At 38.4% G+C, this 21,114-nt stretch overlaps 2 protein-coding genes across 3 annotated transcripts; one reads left to right on the top strand and one right to left on the bottom strand.

Moving 5' to 3' along the window:
- Positions 1-2,362: 2,362 nt before the first annotated feature.
- LOC102784069 (transcription factor BTF3 homolog 4-like) lies at positions 2,363-11,382 on the bottom strand. Of its 2 annotated transcripts, none has more exons than XM_006792311.3 (6): positions 11,288-11,382; positions 10,751-10,810; positions 7,411-7,524; positions 6,254-6,455; positions 4,891-4,950; positions 2,363-4,602 (listed from the first exon to the last, which is right to left on the bottom strand). In XM_006792311.3, exons 2-6 carry the CDS (start codon positions 10,802-10,804, stop codon positions 4,556-4,558), a joined length of 477 nt encoding a protein of 158 aa, XP_006792374.1. In that variant the 5' UTR covers positions 10,805-10,810; positions 11,288-11,382; the 3' UTR covers positions 2,363-4,555. The 2 variants fall into 2 exon arrangements, with proteins under 2 accessions (XP_006792374.1, XP_006792375.1); XM_006792312.3 differs by having other exon boundaries at positions 11,196-11,374.
- A 2,104-nt stretch (positions 11,383-13,486) lies between these two features.
- On the top strand, positions 13,487-21,081 carry txndc12 (thioredoxin domain containing 12 (endoplasmic reticulum)). Its single transcript, XM_006792313.3, has 7 exons — positions 13,487-13,650; positions 14,698-14,758; positions 15,029-15,081; positions 16,485-16,558; positions 16,744-16,813; positions 18,565-18,648; positions 19,915-21,081. Exons 1-7 carry the CDS (start codon positions 13,551-13,553, stop codon positions 19,992-19,994), a joined length of 522 nt encoding a protein of 173 aa, XP_006792376.2. The 5' UTR covers positions 13,487-13,550; the 3' UTR covers positions 19,995-21,081.
- Positions 21,082-21,114: the final 33 nt, after the last annotated feature.

Below are 21,114 nucleotides of genomic sequence, written 5' to 3'. Positions count from 1 at the left end.
TCCTAAAACATGTTTGGACGGATCTTTCAGTAAAAGCCAGTCCATGTTAGTAGTAAATAAGAAGAATATAGTCAACAGATAATGAATGAAAAAAAGAACAACTAGCAAATTTACAGGAAAAGAAATACTAAACATCCACATTTTTTAATATGATTCAATTCAGTTTTATTTCTACACCACAGTCACCTCATGGTGTTGTAAGGGAAAGACCCTAAAATATTAGGGAGAGATTTGACTATTTGCTTGTTTATAAAACAGGAAGAAAATAGTTTTCAAATAAGGAAGATTTAAAAGTAATATATAGTCAAAGGTCTGGCTGTGTTCAAATCTATTTGACAGTCTATAATATTAGGCTAAACCCACACATATTTGTAAAGGAGGAACAGACTGTATTTTGTTATTTAGAAATTACTTAAGCAACTAAAGGCTCTTAAAAGGACAACACTTTATAGCCTTTTATCACGTGTATGTAACATATGATTTAATGCAAATCCCACTTATTATTAAAGTTTAATTTCTGAGCTCTTACTTTCCCGCAAACAATCACGCAGTTTCCGGTGTTGAACCAACCCTTAGTGTCAAACTTGACAAACTTCCAACCGTTCAGCTCCGTCCAGCCTGCACTGTGGTCCAGCCGCCACCGCTGCAGCAGCAGCAGGGACATTTTGGCTCAAACGGAGCGGAGGGTGAGGTGCTGAGCCCCGGGGAGGGTCCGCGGCTCCGTCCCGCTCACGACACCCTAGAGCCAAAATGGCCCATTCATCCCCACTCTCTATAACCTTGCCAGCCCTCGCAGAGGATGACAGGCATGGAGGAATTGATCAGCACGATGCAGCACCGTCAGAGGTGATCAATGAATGGGATGTGATGTGTAAAACCACCCAAACTCTTTTAACCCCTCCGTACTCGCAGTTCTGGCTGCAGTTTTAATAACGCAGTGTTAAAAGCAATATGAACAGTTCCTGTAATTACTGATCGAGAAAGTGAAAAACAGTGACTATAGTAATGGATGCAAACCTATCAAAAGAGAATGTTAAGCAGATATAAAAGACTAATAAAAGTCTTAATAACTTTATTATTGGTTTGTAATGTAGTAATAATAATAATAATAATAGGATAATAATAGAAGAAATAATAAAACTAAATAAAACTGAAATTAAATGAGACAGAGTACAATTGCTCACTTCCTCTTTTCCATTTTTAGATAGTCAACCTGTTTTTGATGATGCAGAAGAGCACTTTTATTAACTTTCCCCCTCTTTATTATTGTTCTACTTGTCAAAAATGATCAACATGAGTTTAATTTCTTATAATATTTAGACAGCTGAAATGCTGTTTACATTATCCAAAGTAGTAATGCTAGTAAATGTTGTGTATTTTGTTACATTGTACTGTAATACTAACATTAAAAGATTATAGACTTCATTGCAGCATTTTACTATAAATCTAAGAAATTTGGATATATTATTACAGTATAATGTTATTATTATATCTTTTTCAACCTGCTTTATACAATATGGAAATGCTGTTTAAAGTTCCTACTCATAATAAGACCAAATATGGCTTACATTTAAGAAAACAAGTAATTCAATTACAAACAATACAGAAATTAAACCAAGCAAGAAATAAATGTGTAAAATTACTGAAACAAGTTCTGGTAGCTCAGTGCCAATGCTGTTATGTAATTACAACATTTAATGTTTTTATTAACTCCAGTTAACAAAAAATGACAGAAAATATCCTGTTGTAGGACTGTGCACTAGTAACTGCTAAAATTTCTATAGTACATAGTGGGGGGGAAAAGGAACTTTTCTATTTGTCTATCACTTACTTTCACTATCACTATCACTTACTTTGGTGCAGTATAAATGGGGAGATTTGTTTTATTAGGAAAAGCTGTAAAATGTATAAAAATACAGTTAAAAGTACAAAATTGATGCCTTCCTTCATATTTTCATTTTCAAGTTGTCCAGTTGGTCTTCTGGGCCAATTCTGTTACCTGGGCCTTAGGTTTGACACCTAACAGGGAAAGGCTACACTGACTGCTAGGTGGTTGCCAGGCGACGTGATGGTGCTATAATATATACATATATATATATATATACACATATATATGTTTAATTAAACCTTTGTAAATATAAAGTAGAATTATACACTGTATAAAAATTATACAGTTCTTTCATAAGGTTGATGTAGGCACATGAATACTAAAATGGTCATTTTCACCCATTGCTAGGTGGTAGCAAGGTAACATGATGATGTCATAATATCCCATATAGATAAGAACTTGTGTGTCAGGTTTTGCTGCTCAAGTCTTGGTGTTATAGGATGAGTTTTTAAACAAAAAACAAGCGCACGCAGATTTGGTGTATTGTAGTGGGATAACATAGAACCGCTTTTATTTTTGATATTTTGCAGATTATGCTTCTGCTGTGTCTCATAAAAAGCTTTAATGAAGTACTTTCACTGGTAAGGAAGTATTTTTATATAAAAAAAAAAATCCCCATTTTTAAAGAGGTGTTGCAGAGTAGGGAGCAGCCCAATAATGGGAAGCCCATGAGAAATCAGAACATTTTATACTGTATAATTACTATATCAATTGCCCTGAAAAAAATAAATAATGACAATTGCAAGCCAACCACCCGTCTCCATAAATATGCATTAAGTAATATGACTACCACTTATCGATATGGAGGCCACACTAAAGCACTTCATTCAACAATGGTGTAATGGAGCTGAAAAAAAATGCCGTTTGATTACAGCCATAAATTCATCATAAGGATAACATGACTGGGCCACGTCTTAATCTTTGGATTCAATTGCTTTCAGTCACAGGAGTATAAAATTAAATACCTCTCCCTACAGCCTCCATTTATGAACGTTCATAAAGAACTAGGTTGGTTAAAAGAATTGGAATGCGATGCTGTGATAGGATGTCACTGTTCCAACAAGTTGGTTTGTTCAATTTCTTTTCTCCAGGATTTTGCACAATTCAGTTTTATTTTATTTATGTAGTGCCCATTCACTACAACAGTCACCTCAAGGTGCTTTCTACCGTAAGGTTAAAACACCTACAATATTAGAAAGAAACCAATCACACAATCTTCTATGAGTAAGCACTTGGCAACAGTGACAAGTGCTTCCAAGTAAGCCAGCAGACTGAGAGCAAAGTGCTGTGCAAGTGGTGGACTACATGTAGTGTTACTGCAAAGTGTTTAGGATCCACAGCAACTCAGCCACAAAGAGGCAGACCACACAAAATTACCATCAGCACAGAAACTGTACACCGGGAGCTTCATGGCTGAGCAGCTCCTGTAGGTGTAATCTGTAAGGGCTCAGCAGTTTTGGCCATGTAATGTAGCATAATAGGAAAAATGTCCCATTAACATTTACATTTCTGAGTCACTTTCCAATTGTTGTTTTAGTAACTATTAGATTGCTATGGCTACGACTTAAGGGTTAGCACTCTTATTTCCTTTACTACTCTCTGTTAAAGAGGGAACTAAAAGCATCTTTCCCAGCATTTCGAGAATTAAAACAGCTCCAGTTATAGCTGCCCAACACGTTCTTTGGCTCCAGAGGAAGCCAGAAGAGCCTGCCTGTAATCACTGTAGTGGAGCGAAAATGAGTACTCAACCCAACTCAAAACTTTTCCAAAAATAAACATGTTAGGGAAAGTTGGTGGATCAAACCACTGTGAGACTACGAGGTTGATCCATTTTTTTTCTTCAAAACTTAAACTTTTTTTCTTCCTACAGAAGCTTAAACACTATATTAAATAATTATATAGAATTACAGTAATGTGTTGAAGACAACATTGTTTTTCCTAGAAAGACCTCTGGATGCCCCCCTTCCTTATCCCTGTTTCCACGAGAACTCATGGACACACTGTAACCAAAGATCATCTGACTCAGTGTCCTGACAAAGAAAATTTTACTTTGAAGGAGTTTGTCCCAATAATTTATTACACTTTGACATTAGGACTTCTGGAGTACATGAGAGCTCAGTTATTAATGAAAACAAGTATTTCACACATTAAGGCCTCACCAGACCACTTTACAGCTGCTCATCGAGGCGGATAGGTAGCAAGATATGGTTGACAAATCTGAACAGTAAAGTAAATGAAGAGAAACTCTAATAGCCCAAAAATGTTTTATTAAATTCATAATCACCACTATAACGTTAAGTGAATCACTCATTCACATTAACTGCAATTTAATAATCTCTTAAATACTAGCCACGTTTAACCATATAAGAAGTTTATTTCTAAACTATTGCGAGTCCTTTGGGTACTGAGAGTTACAGATACTGTGTCCACAATATCACCGACTAGTGAAATCAGAACTTAGGTGTGTGTGTGTGTGTCGTAGTGCTGCTGCGGCTGCAGGCTAACCCGAAATGGTTCACGTCTCTGGAGATGATGCACCGCACCTTTAACAACCGTTCCCCCACAAAGGGAGGTGCCCCTTGTGAGGCTGTTAGAGGTTAAAAAAATTAAAATTAAAACTGAAAACGGTTGACCAAGGGGGCAAAAAAAAATAAAATAAAAGGAAAATCAGTTTGCTTCATTCTTTGAGGCTTCGTCAAAGTTCTCCACGAGATCTGCAAGACAGAAAACAACAAAGATCACCTGATTTTGTTCTGAAAGCAGAGCAGTGTTCGGTTAAAGAGATTCAAGAGACAACTGCTGAAAGTGACAGTGATTTACTCCTCAAGGGGACCCCCCCCCCCATTATTCCTGATACCCTGAACCTTTAACCCATCTGATTAAACACACAAAATAACTGATGAACTACTATCTGTGCCCCAAGCAAGATCAAAACCAGATATAAAAAAAGAAGAAGAAGAAGCAGCTTTGTTTACTTCAAGGATAATAATTTGTATCAGTACCTGGGACATCGTCATCATCCTCTTCTGCGTTTTCTTCCTTGACTGCTTTCATTTCCATTGCTAAAAAAAATGAAAACACAAAAATGTATCAAATGTTAAGGGTCACATTACAACTTCCATAATGTTAACATCCACTGATCCCTTGGTACAAAGCGGTGCTCTGCTGGGAAATTATTGCAGACTAAATATAACCCACCATTAAAACCAAACAACAACCTCCAGGGCTGTAAAATTAAGCTAGAAGTATCATGATTAACCATAACGTTATAGACTGTGATGTTAAAATGACTAATTTTCAGAAGAAGAAGAAATAATAAATGACCGCTTCATCACAACTAGATAGTGACTCACTTTTGTTATTGCTTAGTTAGAGGTGTGGTAGTGCTGACTGATGTGTATCACCACCCCCACCAAATGGAATTGTGGTGCCTTTTGGAACACCTTAGTACAGTTATGAGAAATATTATGTTTGTTTGGTACAGGTCATCCAGGAACTTTGTGTTTCAGTTTTATTTTACTATCATATTTCTCATATTTAGTCTGTTACACACCTAAGTGACAGCTATCAAGCTGTACTCAAGCTAACTAATGCTGATGTTTAAAAGTCAGAGTCGAAAAAGAAATGTGTCAAATTACATCAGCCATCTTTTATTTACAGTCTACGAGAGAGGCAGAGAACCTGCCACGCAACTTGCAGGATGAGCTGCCAACATAATATCAGAGTAGCTGTGCTAAAAGACCACAAAACATTATCATAAGCTGCAGAACGGCCCCCAAGAAGACGTCACGGTGACATTTTCCTTTATTTCTGCTCCTGTGTTGGACTCTGCACAGATTCACAGCACAAGGTTAGCTGTGCTGTGCTGTGCTTCCAAGTGAAAAAGATGGTCCTGTTTCCCATGTTTGCTTCACTGGGTTTATTTTCATCTCCATGTGCATCATCTACAAGGCCAGCCCCTGCAGACTGAATCATCTAGATGCTCAGACCGTGTGCTGGAAGCGTTCCTGCCCTTACCAACTACCAATCACTCCCCAAGTGCTCTGATTCTTTCAGACTCACAGTCACGTTACGTCTAATCCTCAGTAACTCTAAACAAAACACTGCTGGATTAATGCACAATAATGTAAGAGCAAGTGTCTTAAGCAAGTTCAGCCATGACCAACTGCAAACGCCCAAGTCATTTAAGATCTGCGTTTGCCAACAGGGAGACCTGAACAATAGTCTCTCCTCTCACCACAATCATTCTTGTGTGACAAAAAAAACCTCTGTCTGACGTGACCGTGACCATTATTCGCATGACAACCTCAGAGGGCACTCTGACATTGTGACACGGAACGTGTGTTTTTGTGTGTGCATGCTCACATTGCCGTGGGAACTGCTCAGCCAGCTTGCGCAGGCTGCTGAGGCTGTCGGCTCCCAGCTGGCTCAGGATGCCGGGCAGCATCTCTGTCAGCTGTTTGGTCTCTCCGTGGCCCGTGATGGCGAAGGTGTTGGCAGACAGAGACGCCTGAACTTTGGGGTTGTTGAAGTGAATCACCGTCCCGTCATCTTTTATCATATTCACCTGAGAGAAAGAGGGAAACCGCACAGTCTGGATTAGAGCCTTTATCCTACAAGATTTTGCACCGTCAGGCTTACTAGCACCAGCCCAGGTATATTAGACACTCTGGTGGGCAGAGGATTCCAAAAACAGAAATACGTCTTAATGCTCTGAGGAAATAAAGTACTACAAACACAGAAGTACAGTAGAAGACGTTTCAGTTTTCAAGAATCTGTGACAAATGCATTAATGTCCTCTGAGTAGTTTTTGTTGGGCCCGTCCCAGAAACACCCGCTGTACAGATTATATGTGACTGTATCAGGTTCCAAATTAGCAAGTGTGTGATGTGATTCAACCAAAATAAAGACGTATGAGACTGTTGGATTTAAGACTGGTCTATGAATCATGTTTTTCCTGAGGCACTAAACACCACAGTTTGCACATTTAAACAGCCACATATAAGGTAAACAGATTTAAGCTAGGGGCTGGGTTGAGCATAATCAAATTCATCAATGGAAAACAAAATATATTATATTATTTGATGCTTGATGCCAAAGTAACAAAAAAATATATACATCTAGCCCAAAATCACCACGCTGTACAGGCCCTGCAAAATAAAACCAACAAAACTAACTGCTGTAATTATCTTAATATAAACAGTATGCTGTAAAGACAAAATATATTCTCAGTCAAAAAAAAGAAAAGAAAAAAAACAAATGTGCATAAGGTAAGGGTCCCTTTTCTGTTTATGCTCTGATGTAACAAGGACACTTTATGGTATGCCCGTTTGCTGAAAGCTCCCTAAAAATAAACTGGAAGATGACATGACTGCATTTCACTTAGGCGCCCCCCCATCTTTCATCCCTTCGTATGCCGCATGACATAATGATAAAAAATTCAGGATCCTCAGAAAGAAACAAATCAAAATAGAACAGACACAGAGAGTAACAGTAGCATTAGTTTCCCTTTGATGGCTCACCTCTTCTATCCCTGCGATGTTGTTCACTGCCAGTTTCTTCAGAGAGCCCTGCAGCTTTTTGTCGTCAGCTGTTGCCGTTTTGTGAACAACCTTTTTCTTCCTGCGGGCCGTTCCCTGAAGGGGAAAAAATGGATTTCATAACCGAGTGAACCAGAATGTCAAACACAGTTAAGGTCACACGCGTCATCCTGTCACGGACATAAAATTACCCTCACAGAAAAAGACCTGTTTTTATTATTATTATAAATGAGTGGCTTATTCTTTCCATCTCAGAGTGCATTCTTCAAGATAATTACATGAATCTATAAATACTGTGGCTCAGGAGGCAGAGCAGTAGTCAGGTAATTTACAAGGTCGGTGTCTTTGGTAAAGATTTTGAACCCCAAATTTCCCCAGAAGCAGCTGCATTTACACCACCCACAATGATTGTGATTGGCTCATTCATTACAATCATTTTAAATAGAAAAAAACAAAACAGATTAACTAATATAAAATGGAGAGCCTCTACTGGCCACTAGTACTTAGTGGCAAAACTGCAGAGCACCGTCGGTACATCCACAAACAGCTAAAATACAGTGCTCCATTTGAAATGGAAAGTTGGAAATCTCTGAATTTTCAGCTGGAAGTTAGGCTTCCCACATGCACCAACATTGTGAGTGTAAACAGTAGGAAAACTGAAGAACCTGCCATGTGTACAACCACTGTTGTGTATTTGTCACTGGTTAGACAAGCAAACACAGAACCAAACCTTTTCATTAACATGTTGCGGCGACATGCTGTGGCGTCATGCTGCAGCAGTGGCGGCAATGACAAAAAGGACAGAAGGAAGGGCTGAAAATGCTAAGATTCTCACTCGTAGTGATCAGGATGGACAGGATTAGAAATGAGTACATCAGAAGGACAGCTCAAGTTAGAGAGGCAAGGCTGAGATGGCTTGGATATGTGCTGAACAGGGGTAGTGTATATATTGGACAATGGATGTTGAAGATGGCACTGCCAGGCTGCAGGAATGGAGCAAAACCACAGGGAAGATTTCATGAAAGCAGTGAAGGAAGACATGCAGGGGGTTGGTATGACAGAGAAGATGCTAGGGATAGGGTGAGATGGAGGCAGGTGATCTACTATGGTGATCACTAAAGGGAGCGGCTGAAAGTAGATGACGACAATGTCTGGAACATGCTTCACTTTAAATTTAAACATCTGTCCAGTTAGGAAGACCTGAGCGGTAGGGCTGTGCGATAAATCTCATATCCCGATATAAGACATCTATCGCCCGATAACGATATAAATCACAAAAATTAACATTTTCTGTAAATTCTGTGAATCTCAGGCAGCTTGACTTGCATGAAGTGTTTCCAGCTGGGCGTCGCGTAACTGGAGTTGAGTGTTTTAACCGATGCATGAAATGATACATTTTTAGACATAAGTTGTAAAGGCCGCCGTTTTCTTTGTGAGTATTTATTACACGGCATGCTGCGGGGAAAAGCCTGTTCTAACGTTTGAGTCTAAGGTTTATTTTTTTAGCACCGAACGGCTCTTTTTTGCTTCTCATGCGTAAATAATCTGCATATTCTTTCACGTGATTCAGTTTATTTTGAAAAGTCTTAACAGGATCTTGAGCTTTATTGTGAAAGGTTTATGTGGAAAATAAACAAGTGGACACACGATGCTGTTACCGTCGTTGTTGCTAACGACAACACATAAAAAAAAGGCGCTTGTCCGTCTGCAGTTTGGTTATATAAAATATAAGAGAAAGAGAGAACTTTAAGAAATTAATATAGCCACTACAGTGACCATCAAAACGATGAAAAAAAATATTGCCGTGAACTGTTTATTTTACGACACCACGAAACAAACGATAGCGTAAAATAAAACGATAGATGTTTTTATATCTTCATCCAATATACATTGTTATATTGAACAGCCCTACTGAGCGGTGTAACATAAAGACAGACATAATGAGTTCCCTTATTTTACATTGACTGGTGCTAAACATATGACCTAGTCCAAAGGAGATTATGCACGTTACTCAATCTCAAACTGCTGAAGAAGAAAATTTATCCCACAGAAAGAAGCCGAGCAGTACAATTAAAGCAGAATTGGTGCACTCTCAGAAATGTACCTGAAAACACATTTTGATGCTTGGTTAATTTTATACCAAGTCTGTTTTACAGTGCCAGCAATACAGCTAATAGAGCATAAGCCTATTTCAAGGCTAGTTATCAACAGGCAACAAAATCAAAGGAAATGTTTTCACTTTGGAACAAAGGTAAACACCACGTCATCTTCAATGGTATATGGGAGACACACTGAGTAATGTGAAGATTCCATGTCACATGAGAAACAAACAGTAGCACTGAGAATGTACTAAGTGACAACAAACAAATGTATGAATTCACATGATTTTCTGCAGCACTGCTTTCTTTACTTATATAAAACTGGATTAAGAAAGAAAGCTGCCAACCACGGTGGTGATACTGGGGGTTTTGTCAAGCTGTGTAATGTAAAGAAATCCTGTTTATGTTCACAGTGTCACAGCACAGGTCACTTCACTGGACAAGTACAATTGATTTTTTTAAGTACCAAGAGAAAAGACATACCTTACTGTATGTCATGTGACCTTCCATGTGACCATATTAAGCAAAACATGGTCAGTATTGATGCACTAGTAAGCAAAATATTACACCCAAAAAAGGGAAGTTAGCCCAAAAGTTAAAAACCACACTACTCAATTGAAGCGAATCAAACTTCTGTGATGGCTGAATTATCAGAAAGCTTCTATAGGTTGAAGAACAGAAAACATAGAAAGGTGCTTAAGCCATGTGAGATATTGGTTGCCTCCTCCACCCAGTGAGCTAAACTAGTGTCCACTAACCTTTATTTTATTTTAAGGAAGAGCTTTACTCCCACCCAAATATTTAAACCAGACATAATGCATCTATATTTCAGCACCACAAATTCATTGTGATATATACACAGAAACAAGAGTCTGTTGAGGGTCACTCCAGTTTAAAAAAAAAAAAAAAATGTTGAGAATGTCGATGTGAGGTTAAAGAAATTTCAGAGCAAGAAAAACAAATAACGCCACCTAGTGTGTGACTGAAGGCTTCACAATAAATGTTAACAAAGCCAGAGAGGCCACAGATGAAGGGGGGCACAGCTCTGCCCTCCCCAAAAAGGGAATGCTGAGGTCAGGAGGAAACACCAGACCTCAGCTGAATACCATCACACCTTGAAATGAGCAGGAAAATGAACCCATGACAGATGAATCTGAATGAAAATGTGACATCTGTTAAGTTACCATAATTAGAATAAAAGCAGACATCCAGCAGACTCTTACCTTTCCACCTATTCGGACCTGAGCCTGAAGTTTAGCGAGCTTCTCTTGATTCATAGTGTTCTGTTTTGAAAGTAAAAAATAAAACACACATTTAACGTGATTTTATTCCCATGCTTATCAAAGAGGGGAAAAAAACAGTTTTTGTTTTTTTCAGCTCTTAATACCACCATCTGCCTGGGGAGCGCCGCATGCTGCTGCTGAAATACAATAGTCCTAGCATGAGCTACAATAATCCCCCAAAATAACAAACTGGAAATGAGCTGACTGACAATCTAATCGTTATACTCAACCTGCTGACCATTATACACTGAATGTGATGAAGAGATATATCCGGGCTTTGACGTTTTAAATTACATCCACGATAACTGTAGCTAGTTAGGCTGCTAACTAGTTGAGTAGCTAAGCTAATGCTAGCATCAAGCCAGAAGAAACAAGCTGAACGCACCTGCTTTGGTATCGACACCTAAATTTAAGCTCAAATCCAACGATGGAAACAAACCAGCGCAGATGTCTGCTGAGAAATACCCCCCAAATTACCTGTGGTAATGAATTTGCTGACGGTCGGTTGTACTAGTCTCGCTGTTAACCACCCAGCTTAGCTTAAACTATCGTTAAGTCAACAGCAATCACATTCATTTCCTGTTGGAATTTTCACTATAAAGTTTAAATAACGCCCGTCCAACGATGTTATATAGCTTTTATCCAGGTGAAAAGGACATAAATACAAATGTTAAAAATATCTCAAGTTAAATTTAAACTTATATTAACTGACATATGTAAATATATTGTATATTTGCTATATTTCGATGTAGTTCAAACTTTTATTTTGGCACGACTTTCCGGTGTCATATCAGAATTTCGTTGTCTAGCTTCACTATGTGACAAAGCAGCGAAGAGCACGCGGTTATGTGGATGTGATGTCATATGACCCGCCCCTCCAAAAGGAAAATTAATCACCGTTGGCCAATAGTAAAACGCGGACACACACACGCGCACAAACGTGCACGCCCACAAACACAACATGATTATTACAAATATGAAAGTTTTAGGGAAGTTCACATACATTCCTCACGGACATTAATGTCATGGTAATTTGGGGCTTTTCATGATTTTTTCGATTTTTCCTTTTTCAGGTTGGTATGACTGGACAAAATCCTTTAATTAATTTAAATAAACAAGAACTGTGTGCACAAGTTTGTGTTTATTTTGGATTTTCTATAACCCATACAGGGTATATATGCACAAAATCCCATTAATGATTGGTTAAAGTTGCATCTCGGCCGCTGATATTTGACCAATCTTTTTGGCAGATTTGGTAAAGTTTTAATTGGTTTCCTGGCACAGATCCGGCTATTAAGCATAGTCCACAAATTATCAATATAGGTTGAAGTTGGGGTTTTGGGAAAGCCATTTTAGAAGCTTAATGTTAGCCTGCTTTAGCCATTCCTAACCCATTTTTGATTTGTATTTGGGATTATTGTCTCTTCGAACACCCAATTGTGCTCTTCCCTTCTTCATTATTCTAACCACTTTGTGCAGTGTACCAGTACCGCTGGCAGCAAAAGAGTCCTAGAGTGTAATGCTACCACCATGCTTGACCAATGGGAAAAGTGTTCCTAGGTTTAAAAGCCTCATCATTACTACTCCAAACATACTTCTCATCATTGTGGTCAAATAGCTCAAACTGTTCTCCAGAAGCCATTTGGTTTTTCCTTGTGAATGGCTGCAAACACTAGTCGAGCCTGAAGGTGTTGATTTTGAAGCAGCACCTCTCAGATCATGGTGATGTAAAACTCACTTCACTGTGGACAGTAACAGTGGCGTCCCAACAGTTTCTAATTCATGACAGGCTTGAGCCTTGGTTGTGCCCGGGTTGTTTCTGAACATCCTAACCTGTTTCCTCTGATCTAAAGGTCACAGTTTGGGTCTTCTTCCAGACCTTGGAAAAGTGGTGATACATCTGGAAAAGTGTAGTTGTGTACAGGTAATTAAAGTTATGATCTTGGAATCTGCAGTTGTTTCAAAATGACTCCAAGACACCTTCCCAACGGAAATCTACAATTCTCCTTTGAGAAATTACCAGTTGTTGTCAATTGTGATCACCAAGAAGAAGTTAACACTTTTTGGCCTTGTCAAGTTAAAAGACATTGTAGAACCTTGAGCTCTGCTTATTAAAAGATCTAATTGAGTCTATGAATATATTTTAGCCTGTGTGTAAACATTTGATCCTGTGTGGACTACAGGAAATCAAAAATAAATTATGCAAACAACCCTCATTTCCTATAGTCATTAAAGACGTAAGTTGTACAATCATTCAACTCTGGAAAAATAACTGTTCAAACCATTAAAAGTAGATTTAAACTTCTGACAGAAGTGAACATTCAAAGGGACCATGGAAAACTAAATAATCTAGGCAAATAAACAGAAAATTGTAAATTTTACACACACACACACACACACACACACACACACACACAAATGACAGCAATTTTGCATTTTTTTTCTCTCAAATAAAATTCTAGTAACAAAACGTTTCATTTTTTTTTCTTGGAAATAACTCCACCCAGTTTCTTTCTTTTATTAAAGAAAGAAAGAAAGAAAGAAAGAAGAATTGTAACATATATTTATTAAAAAAAACAAAACAAAACCTTTTTCCTGTGCACAGTTTTGTAAAATCCCAACTTTTCAATGGGGCTTTTATTATGAAACGCGGCTGTTATACATCCGGGTCACGTGGCTAACTATCGGTCACTGCTATTAGCTGTTCCCGTCCGCATTTTGACAAGGAAAAGCACTCAAAATGCAAACCTCTCTGCTGAAATTCGGCCTTTTCTCAGTTTTTCAGCTTTTAATCTCTTTATCGTGTTTCCAGGAGGTTGTGGGAGCCACCAGCGGGGGAGGTGAGTTTAAATCTGGAGTTAATGATTGATTTAAAGCAGGATCTTTGTGTAGCTTCATTGATATTGTCATCAGTGGCAGAGCAGGGCAGAGCCAGATGTCTTTCTCCCTGAAACCTAATATCTGTGTCCTGGTTTACTGAGCAGGTGTATGCACGTGTTTCTGTCGGGCAGACATAATTTGTAGTTTTTCTGGTCAGCTTAGCCGAGTTGTTTTATAGCTTTAAGTCCTCTACAGACCTGCATTTTCCTTTTAGTTTAACGATTTCTTCATTAATACTGTATTAACTTATAATTATACTCACTCAAATTAAAATGTTTTTCGCTAAGAACACAGGAAGATGAGATATATGCTTAAATAAAATATGCCTACATGAATGTAGATGCATTTTGATTGGAAAAAAAAGTTGTACAGTATGAATGTAAATAGTAGTGGGCGTTAAAAGAAACAAGCTAGTGAATGCGATTAAAGTTTAGTACTGAAACAAATGATTAATGGTTTGATTGCAATCTTAATTATTCAGAAGTACCCCGAAAAGAGTAGAAAATAATAAGGATGTTAAATAAAATGTTTTTTTGTCTTATTATCAAACAGCTTTTTCTTCTTGCAGATTTTGCCGGTTTATTTCTGATAAATTCGCCACATTTTAATTCTCAGTTTTCCCATTTTTTTCTTACATTTTTTCCTCATAAATTTTCCAGATTTTAATTTTAATAGTTTTTTCTTTAGTAAATTTGCCACTTTATTTTTGTTTATCTAAAATGTATTTCATGCTTATTCATAGTACTACTAGTAATAAGCTACTACTACCTTTATTACTGGTGAAGTAGCTGTATAAAGTACCTTGTTTCAGCCCTGTTTGCTGTAGCACTATCTAGCCTGCGACTTTTATATGACTAATATCAAATAACTTGCCATTCAGTTGTATTTGCCAGAGTTTCCTCATACCTCTATCTATTGATTGAGAATTTAGGGCGAACACACCCTGGTGTGCAACACAATACCAGATACACAGTGTGGGTGTGCTCATTGATTGTCTCTGCCTGCAGGATTTGGTGATCACATCCACTGGAGGACGCTGGAAGATGCCAAGAAAGAAGCTGAAGCCAGGTGAGCTAAAATATTTCAAACACTTCCTGAAATGCTGCCAAAGAGCCTTTTGTGCAAAGATTAGCCCGAGGCAGCTGTGAAAACCCCCCACGCATATATCTATTTTTGTCCTGGTTAGAGGAGCAGATTGACAAGTTGTCAACGAGCGGCAATTCATGTGTTGCAATTTCAGGCTTTAAAAACATGGAGCAGTGTGAGAAGTTTTTAGTTTGGAACAGCATGAGTTTAATTTTGGTTTTGATGCACTTTTAAATGTGTTTAAATTAACAGTGGGCTGCCGATCATGGTCATCATCCACAAGAGCTGGTGTGGAGCCTGCAAAGGTAAAATAATGTTCCACCGAAAAGTCTCTTCTATAACGTAAAAATACGCCACATTAGGTGTAATTAAAATCATGGTGAACGTTTTTGAATTTAGTCGATTGACATTACTTTGAAGAGAGAATCAAAGCCAGACATGTTGCATATTTCCTGCTTAAAAATTATTTTATTTTTTTTACAGAAAACATTTAAACATAAAAGGTTTAAAATTTAGACAAGTTGTCTGAGTCATAAAGACATCAAATACTGTACACGTGAAGCTTTTATGATCAGTAAATTTATGTACACGTAATAATAGTAGGCTCACTGTGTTGAACAACCAGGACAAGGTGTTGAAATTACGCTTACACCTCTTAAGATATCACATTTTTTTGTAAGTGACTGGTTCACTAAGTGTTAAAATGTGGACATTTGAGAATTTAATATGTTAAACTTTAGATGTGTGGCTCACGAACAAGAATGAACATGTTGTGTTGTCTGCGAGAACAGGCTGTTGTATGGATACTTTAAAACGCCCCTAAAGTGCTGCTTTTTTAGTGCAGGGCATGTTATCAGTGGTTTAGCAACCTGCCAGAAAGCTCCTGAAAACCTGTAAGGTAGCAATGCAGAGATGCTTAAACACCTGAAGCTGTACAGATGCTGCTGAGCCTTTTTAAAACAGCACTGATGTTAGTCGCTTATGTCAGGTGTTTGTGTATGTGGACTCCCAGGTATTTAAATCTGTGCATCCGCTCAAACCCTGGGGTCTGTTTATGATGAACAGCCAATCAGAAGAAAGTCGCCTTAAAGGTAGATGAGCTAAACCAGCTTCTTTCAGACAGACGATGAACTAAGGAGCTAAACAAGGATGATTCTGAGTCATTGTAAAGTCCAAGAATGACAAAAGTTGGAGATGAAATCTATCTACAATGCCTGAAATTGAGTTTTATATTCGTTTAATTAACTTAGGATATTGCTTAGCAATTTAAATGTTACAGAAAATATATTCATGGGAAAATATTTCTGTTGAAAGCAGAATCAACTGTTTTTATCAGCTTTTTAAAATGATCCAAATCGTAGCTACAGTGTTGTTGTTAATCAGGAAGCCTGTCTTTGGATCTCAGCCAGACGTGTAATGTGGAAAATTGGGACAAACAAAGCAATCAGGAAATGACAAAAACCGGAAGGGTTGTTGGAAAAAGTGACTATTTTCAGTAACAAGTGAAATGTAACATGAGAATTCAGCAGATCTGAAAATTTAAGTTTTATTTTTGTACTTAACGAAATGTCTTAATTGTAAAACTAAAGAACAACAGAGGCTTTTAATTATTTAAGCTTCTTCACCGTAAATTTAAAAGCTCTGGTTGGTTTGCATTTGATTGTGGTGTAAAATAACCTCTTTATTATGTTGTTGTTTTTATAATCAGCACTGAAGCCCAAGTTTGCTGAATCCAAGGAGATCTCTGAACTGGCGCACAACTTTGTAATGGTGAACCTGGAGGTGAGGATATATTGAAAGCACCTTAAAGCAGCTGCTTCTTATATTTTCTGTTTATTTCAGTGTATTGATGTAAAACTATCAAGTTTTTGTTCCCTTTTAATTCTTGTTTTATCATCATGCTACAAGTCAGAATTGACACATTGGCTGTTTTTGAATTTGTTTCCACTAATCTCTCATTTTAACAGGATGAAGAGGAGCCAAAGGATGAAGCCTTCAGCCCAGATGGGGGATACATTCCTCGGATTCTTTTCCTTGGTAGGAAAGCGGGGGCGTAATCAGCCTTGATGTAAACATCTTTGAGGAGTAATAGTAATAGTTTTCTGGTCCAGGTTACATTATATTATCAGAAAACAGAAAGTTTTTAGAACTAAAGTTAGTATTGTTAGAAATAATACAACAAAAAGTTTCTAAACAATATTGTCATACAAGTCTCATCCACTTCTCTTTGGGAAATGTTAACCTAATGGGCAGGTTGAACTTCCTGCAGCTCTACACATAAACTCAAAGGTTTATGCATGAATTGTGTCTGTACTTTTTATGCACTTATTTGCACTAAAAAGAATAATTTGGCCAGACATTCCTTCCGAGAAGATATATCAGATCTGAACCAGAGGTTGACATGACCCTGTTGTAGGTCAGACAGGCTGTAAAAGCTGTGGAAGCTTGTTTCAGCCACTGCAAAAATATTTTTGCTATCCATAAGTCAAAATTTATATGGAGAGAAATTTGCCTCAAAAGTGTTACAAATGGGTAGGAAGCGTGAACTAAAATTTACAAACGTGTGCAACTTTTGAGGACTCAAAAATGCACACTCCAATCCACGTAAACTGTTTTAAAAATGCGTCTATCCAAAGAATCCAAAGGCTAAAAGGACAGGCAACATCCCTTGCTTACTTGCTGGGGCGATCGTGGCTCAAGAGTTGGCAGTTCGTCTTGTAATCGGAAGGTTGCCGGTTTGAGCCCCAAGGTCATTGTGTCCTTGGGCAAGACACTTCACCTGTTGCCTACTGGTGGTGGTCAGAGGGCCCGGTGGCACCAGTGTCCGGCAGCCTCACCTCTGTCAGTGCGCCCCAGGGAAGCTGTGGCTACAATGTAGCTTGAAATCACCAGTGTGTGAATGTGTGTGTGAATGGGTGAATGACTGAATGTAGTGTAAAGCGCTTTGGGGTCCTTAGGGACTAAGTAAAGCACTATACAATACAGGCCATTTACCATTTTTACTTATAAAGCCTTAAATGCGTGTGCACAATTGCCTGATATGCACAGATTGTGTCCCAGGCCCACCTGGGATTTTTCACACTGAAAGCTTTGCACAGATCCACAGACTAAGTTGCGTTATTTCTCAGTATAAACTGGGACATCTTAGTTTTATGCTTGTGGATCATAAGGTATGCATTTGTAACACTTTTAAAGCAAATGTCTCTCCATAAATTTCAAGTTATCAACTTAAAGTGTCAATTTAACTCAAATTTCAAGTTATGTTTTGAACTTTCAGTTATTTTCTTAGTAATTACATCAAAAATTTGACATTATGATGGGAAATTTTGACTCATGGATGGCAAAAAAATGTCTTTTTCCCTTTTAGTGTGCCTTGATCATCAAAATGTTGAAAGCCGGTGATTTAGACAGCTAGCAGTCTTTATTAGTTTATCCTGCACGCACAGACACACGTTATACTAAGAAAAAGCTGTGCGCTGTGCTGGGAACTGCCCAGCATGGCAGGTCTCAGCATGCTGCTACATCAAAGGAGAAGCTGATTAACAGATGTATGGCTACAACAGCTGTGCTGCTCAATATCACTGCTCTTTGAGCTACCCTGCCCAGCCCTACACCACACCGCACCACCACCCAGACTTTTCTAATAAAACCCACCTCTTCATAAATAAACATCAGAATATCATATGAGGAATTATTCGTCAAGAACATCTTAGATTAAATGAAAAACACAGTTTTTGTTTTATCTGTTTCAACTTTTTTTTTTTCTCCCCTCTTTATTTCCTTCACAGATCCGCTCGGCCATGTCCATCCTGAAATCAACAACAAAAACGGGAACCCCAACTACAAGTACTTTTACAGCAACGCAGAACACGGTAACAGTCCAGATGATCATTTCTCTGTTGGTGGGATATTAAATTCACTTCACAGCCAATTTAAGGTCGCTTTATATTATAAGATCCTGCAAACTGTCCTCTATGAGCAAACACTTGGTGGTGGGGAGGAAGAACTCCCCTTTAAAAGGAAGAGCAGGCTCAGGGAGAAGACGCCCTGGTTGGTTTGGAGCTGAGGGGTAGAAAAGAGAGAAAACAGGACAAAAAATAACTTTCAGAAGAGGAGAGATGAGATTTACTGTACTGCAGACTACACTGAACACGTTTTTTAGGTACACCTGTTTAACTGCTTGCTAACACAGATCTCTAATCAGCGAATCACATAGCAGTAAGCCAATCCTTTTAACCATACGGACAACCTACTGAAGTTCCAACTGAGCATCAGAATGAGGTGAAAAGGTGATTTCATTTACTTCGAAGGTGGCAGGTCGTTGACTGCTCAGGATATATTTAAGAAACTGAAGACCAAACCGGGTGAAACTCATGTTATTTAGGAACAGAAAACTGATGCTACAGTTTGCATGCACTCACCAAAATCTGACAACAGAAGACTGGAAAAACGTTGCCTGGTCAGATGAGTCTCGATTACACAACACTGCCATGGTCTGGTCAGAATTTGGCATAAACAACAAGAAAGCATGGATCTATCCTGTATTGCAGGGGTGTCAAACATAAGGCCCAGGGGCCAGAATCAGCCTGGCAAAGACTCCAATATGAATCCAACAAGGTGGCTTTGGAAAATGTGAAGTAGGGTATACATTTTATGATGTTTAACTGTATTTGTGTAAGTTTTACAACTTGTCCTGCTGATTAAAAACCTCCCCCATGGTTACCAAAGTAACTGAGTAATACGTAAGAAATTAATCAGCAGCTAGTTTTTCTCATATTAAGACATCTCAGGGAATAAATGTGTAGTTGGACCTCTTCACACTGACAGAAAGAGAGTTGCACTGTTCAGTCCACTTAAGATTAAACCATGTGATGTAAAATCACCTGAAATATGATCTCTTCCTTTAAAAAAGGAGTTCTTCTTCCCTACTGTCACCATGTAGTTAGGTATACATCACTGGATCATTAAGGATCTTTCTATAATATTGTAGGGTCTTTACCTTCATCTTAAAGCACCTTAAGACAACTGTGGTTGTGCCTTGTTGCTGTACAAATACAACAAAACTTCAGATATATCTTCCAAACTTTCAGCAGTTCATGTTTATTTATTTCTGCCTTTCTTTCCTCTCTGCTACTCAGTTATATCTGGTATGAAGGAGGCTCAGGACAAGCTGACAGGGGACGCCTTCAACCAAGGTCACACTGGAGATGAGCTGTGAGGAGGCTACGACGGGCTTCAGGCTGTAAGGGCTAAACTTCCTCTACCTGAGCCTGTGCGTTCAAGTTCCTCCAAACCACCCCTTAGGATATTTATCCTTTTTCACACAGTGGGGTTTGTCTCACTGACTGAAGCCAACCATTATAGGAATCGGTGCTTTAGTATTTCTCTCTGTCCTTTACTACTCCTCCTAATGTAATTAAATGCCATATACTGTACTTACTGTCTGTAGAGGATACAACCAACTCAAATTAGCCACGTTTACTGCCATCTGTTGTCAGTTAGTTAGAAACATCACACCTTTGAAAAGCCAAGACTTTAGGAAGATGCTCCGTCTGCCATAGACAAGTTTTGTTTCTCAAACACACAAAGAGACCTTTAAAGTTTTCACCCAGGAGCATTGAAGCTACACTTTTCACCTTAGTTCCGATTAAGTATTTAAACGCCTCCAGTGATGTGCTTCCAGAGATCCTCTACAGTAGGTGTATCTTTTCTGTCTGTGAAACTTTTCACCATGCACGACATGGGCTTTGAACTTCTGATTTATTACTGATTTATTCCCACCAGTTTGTGTGTACTCATCCAAACCATAGACAGTATGGAAGATGGCTGGAGCTACCATGACACCACGCTCTGGTTAGTGAAGTCTTGTTTTAAAGCCTTGATGAGCTTATTCGCCGTCACCTTCTTTTGGGTTTTGAAACCATCAGCTCATCAGGAAGCGTTTAAAAAGTCAGGGGAGAGGGTCTTTTCCACATAGACTTCTATAGGACCCGAGGTCTTTTTGCAACCACTCGAGTCGCCCCTGATGATCATTAGAAAGCAGTTTTGTGGTAGTTTGTGCTTCTGGCGTCACTTTTCAGACACTGAAGCTGTCTCCACCTATGATCTATACCTATATTACAGTTTTTGTTTTTCCTGTTTTGCTGCTTGTAAAGTGACACCCCTCTTCATTTTTTATGGGCCTCATTAAACTCTTGAATTAAGGGAAGGGATCATTTGTGAAGTGTCTTGATGTATTTTATACATGAACACGGCCAAGTGTGCAAATAAAGTTTGGTTGAACGCTTTGACTCATTTCACTCTGAGCCTCACAAGGTTTTATTATTGTATTAAGTAAA

The sequence above is a fragment of the Neolamprologus brichardi genome, chromosome 18 (assembly GCF_056152115.1).
Source record: "Neolamprologus brichardi isolate AB-2024 chromosome 18, ASM5615211v1, whole genome shotgun sequence".
Lineage (NCBI taxonomy): Eukaryota > Metazoa > Chordata > Actinopteri > Cichliformes > Cichlidae > Neolamprologus > Neolamprologus brichardi.
The sequence above is the reverse complement of the archived record's forward strand: the minus strand, read 5'-3'. Positions and strand labels throughout refer to the sequence as shown.

Coding starts and splice junctions, on each gene's coding strand:
- LOC102784069 (XM_006792311.3), bottom strand. CDS start 10,804: ATGAATCAAGAGAAGCTCGCTAAACTTCAGGCTCAGGTCCGAATAGGT. Junction 7,525..10,750: donor AGGTCCGAATAGGTGGAAAG/GTAAGAGTCTGC, acceptor TTTCCCCTTCAG/GGAACGGCCCGCAGGAAGAA. Junction 4,603..4,890: donor GGATGATGACGATGTCCCAG/GTACTGATACAA, acceptor TCTGTCTTGCAG/ATCTCGTGGAGAACTTTGAC.
- txndc12 (XM_006792313.3), top strand. CDS start 13,551: ATGCAAACCTCTCTGCTGAAATTCGGCCTTTTCTCAGTTTTTCAGCTT. Junction 13,651..14,697: donor GGGAGCCACCAGCGGGGGAG/GTGAGTTTAAAT, acceptor CTCTGCCTGCAG/GATTTGGTGATCACATCCAC. Junction 16,559..16,743: donor TTGTAATGGTGAACCTGGAG/GTGAGGATATAT, acceptor TCATTTTAACAG/GATGAAGAGGAGCCAAAGGA.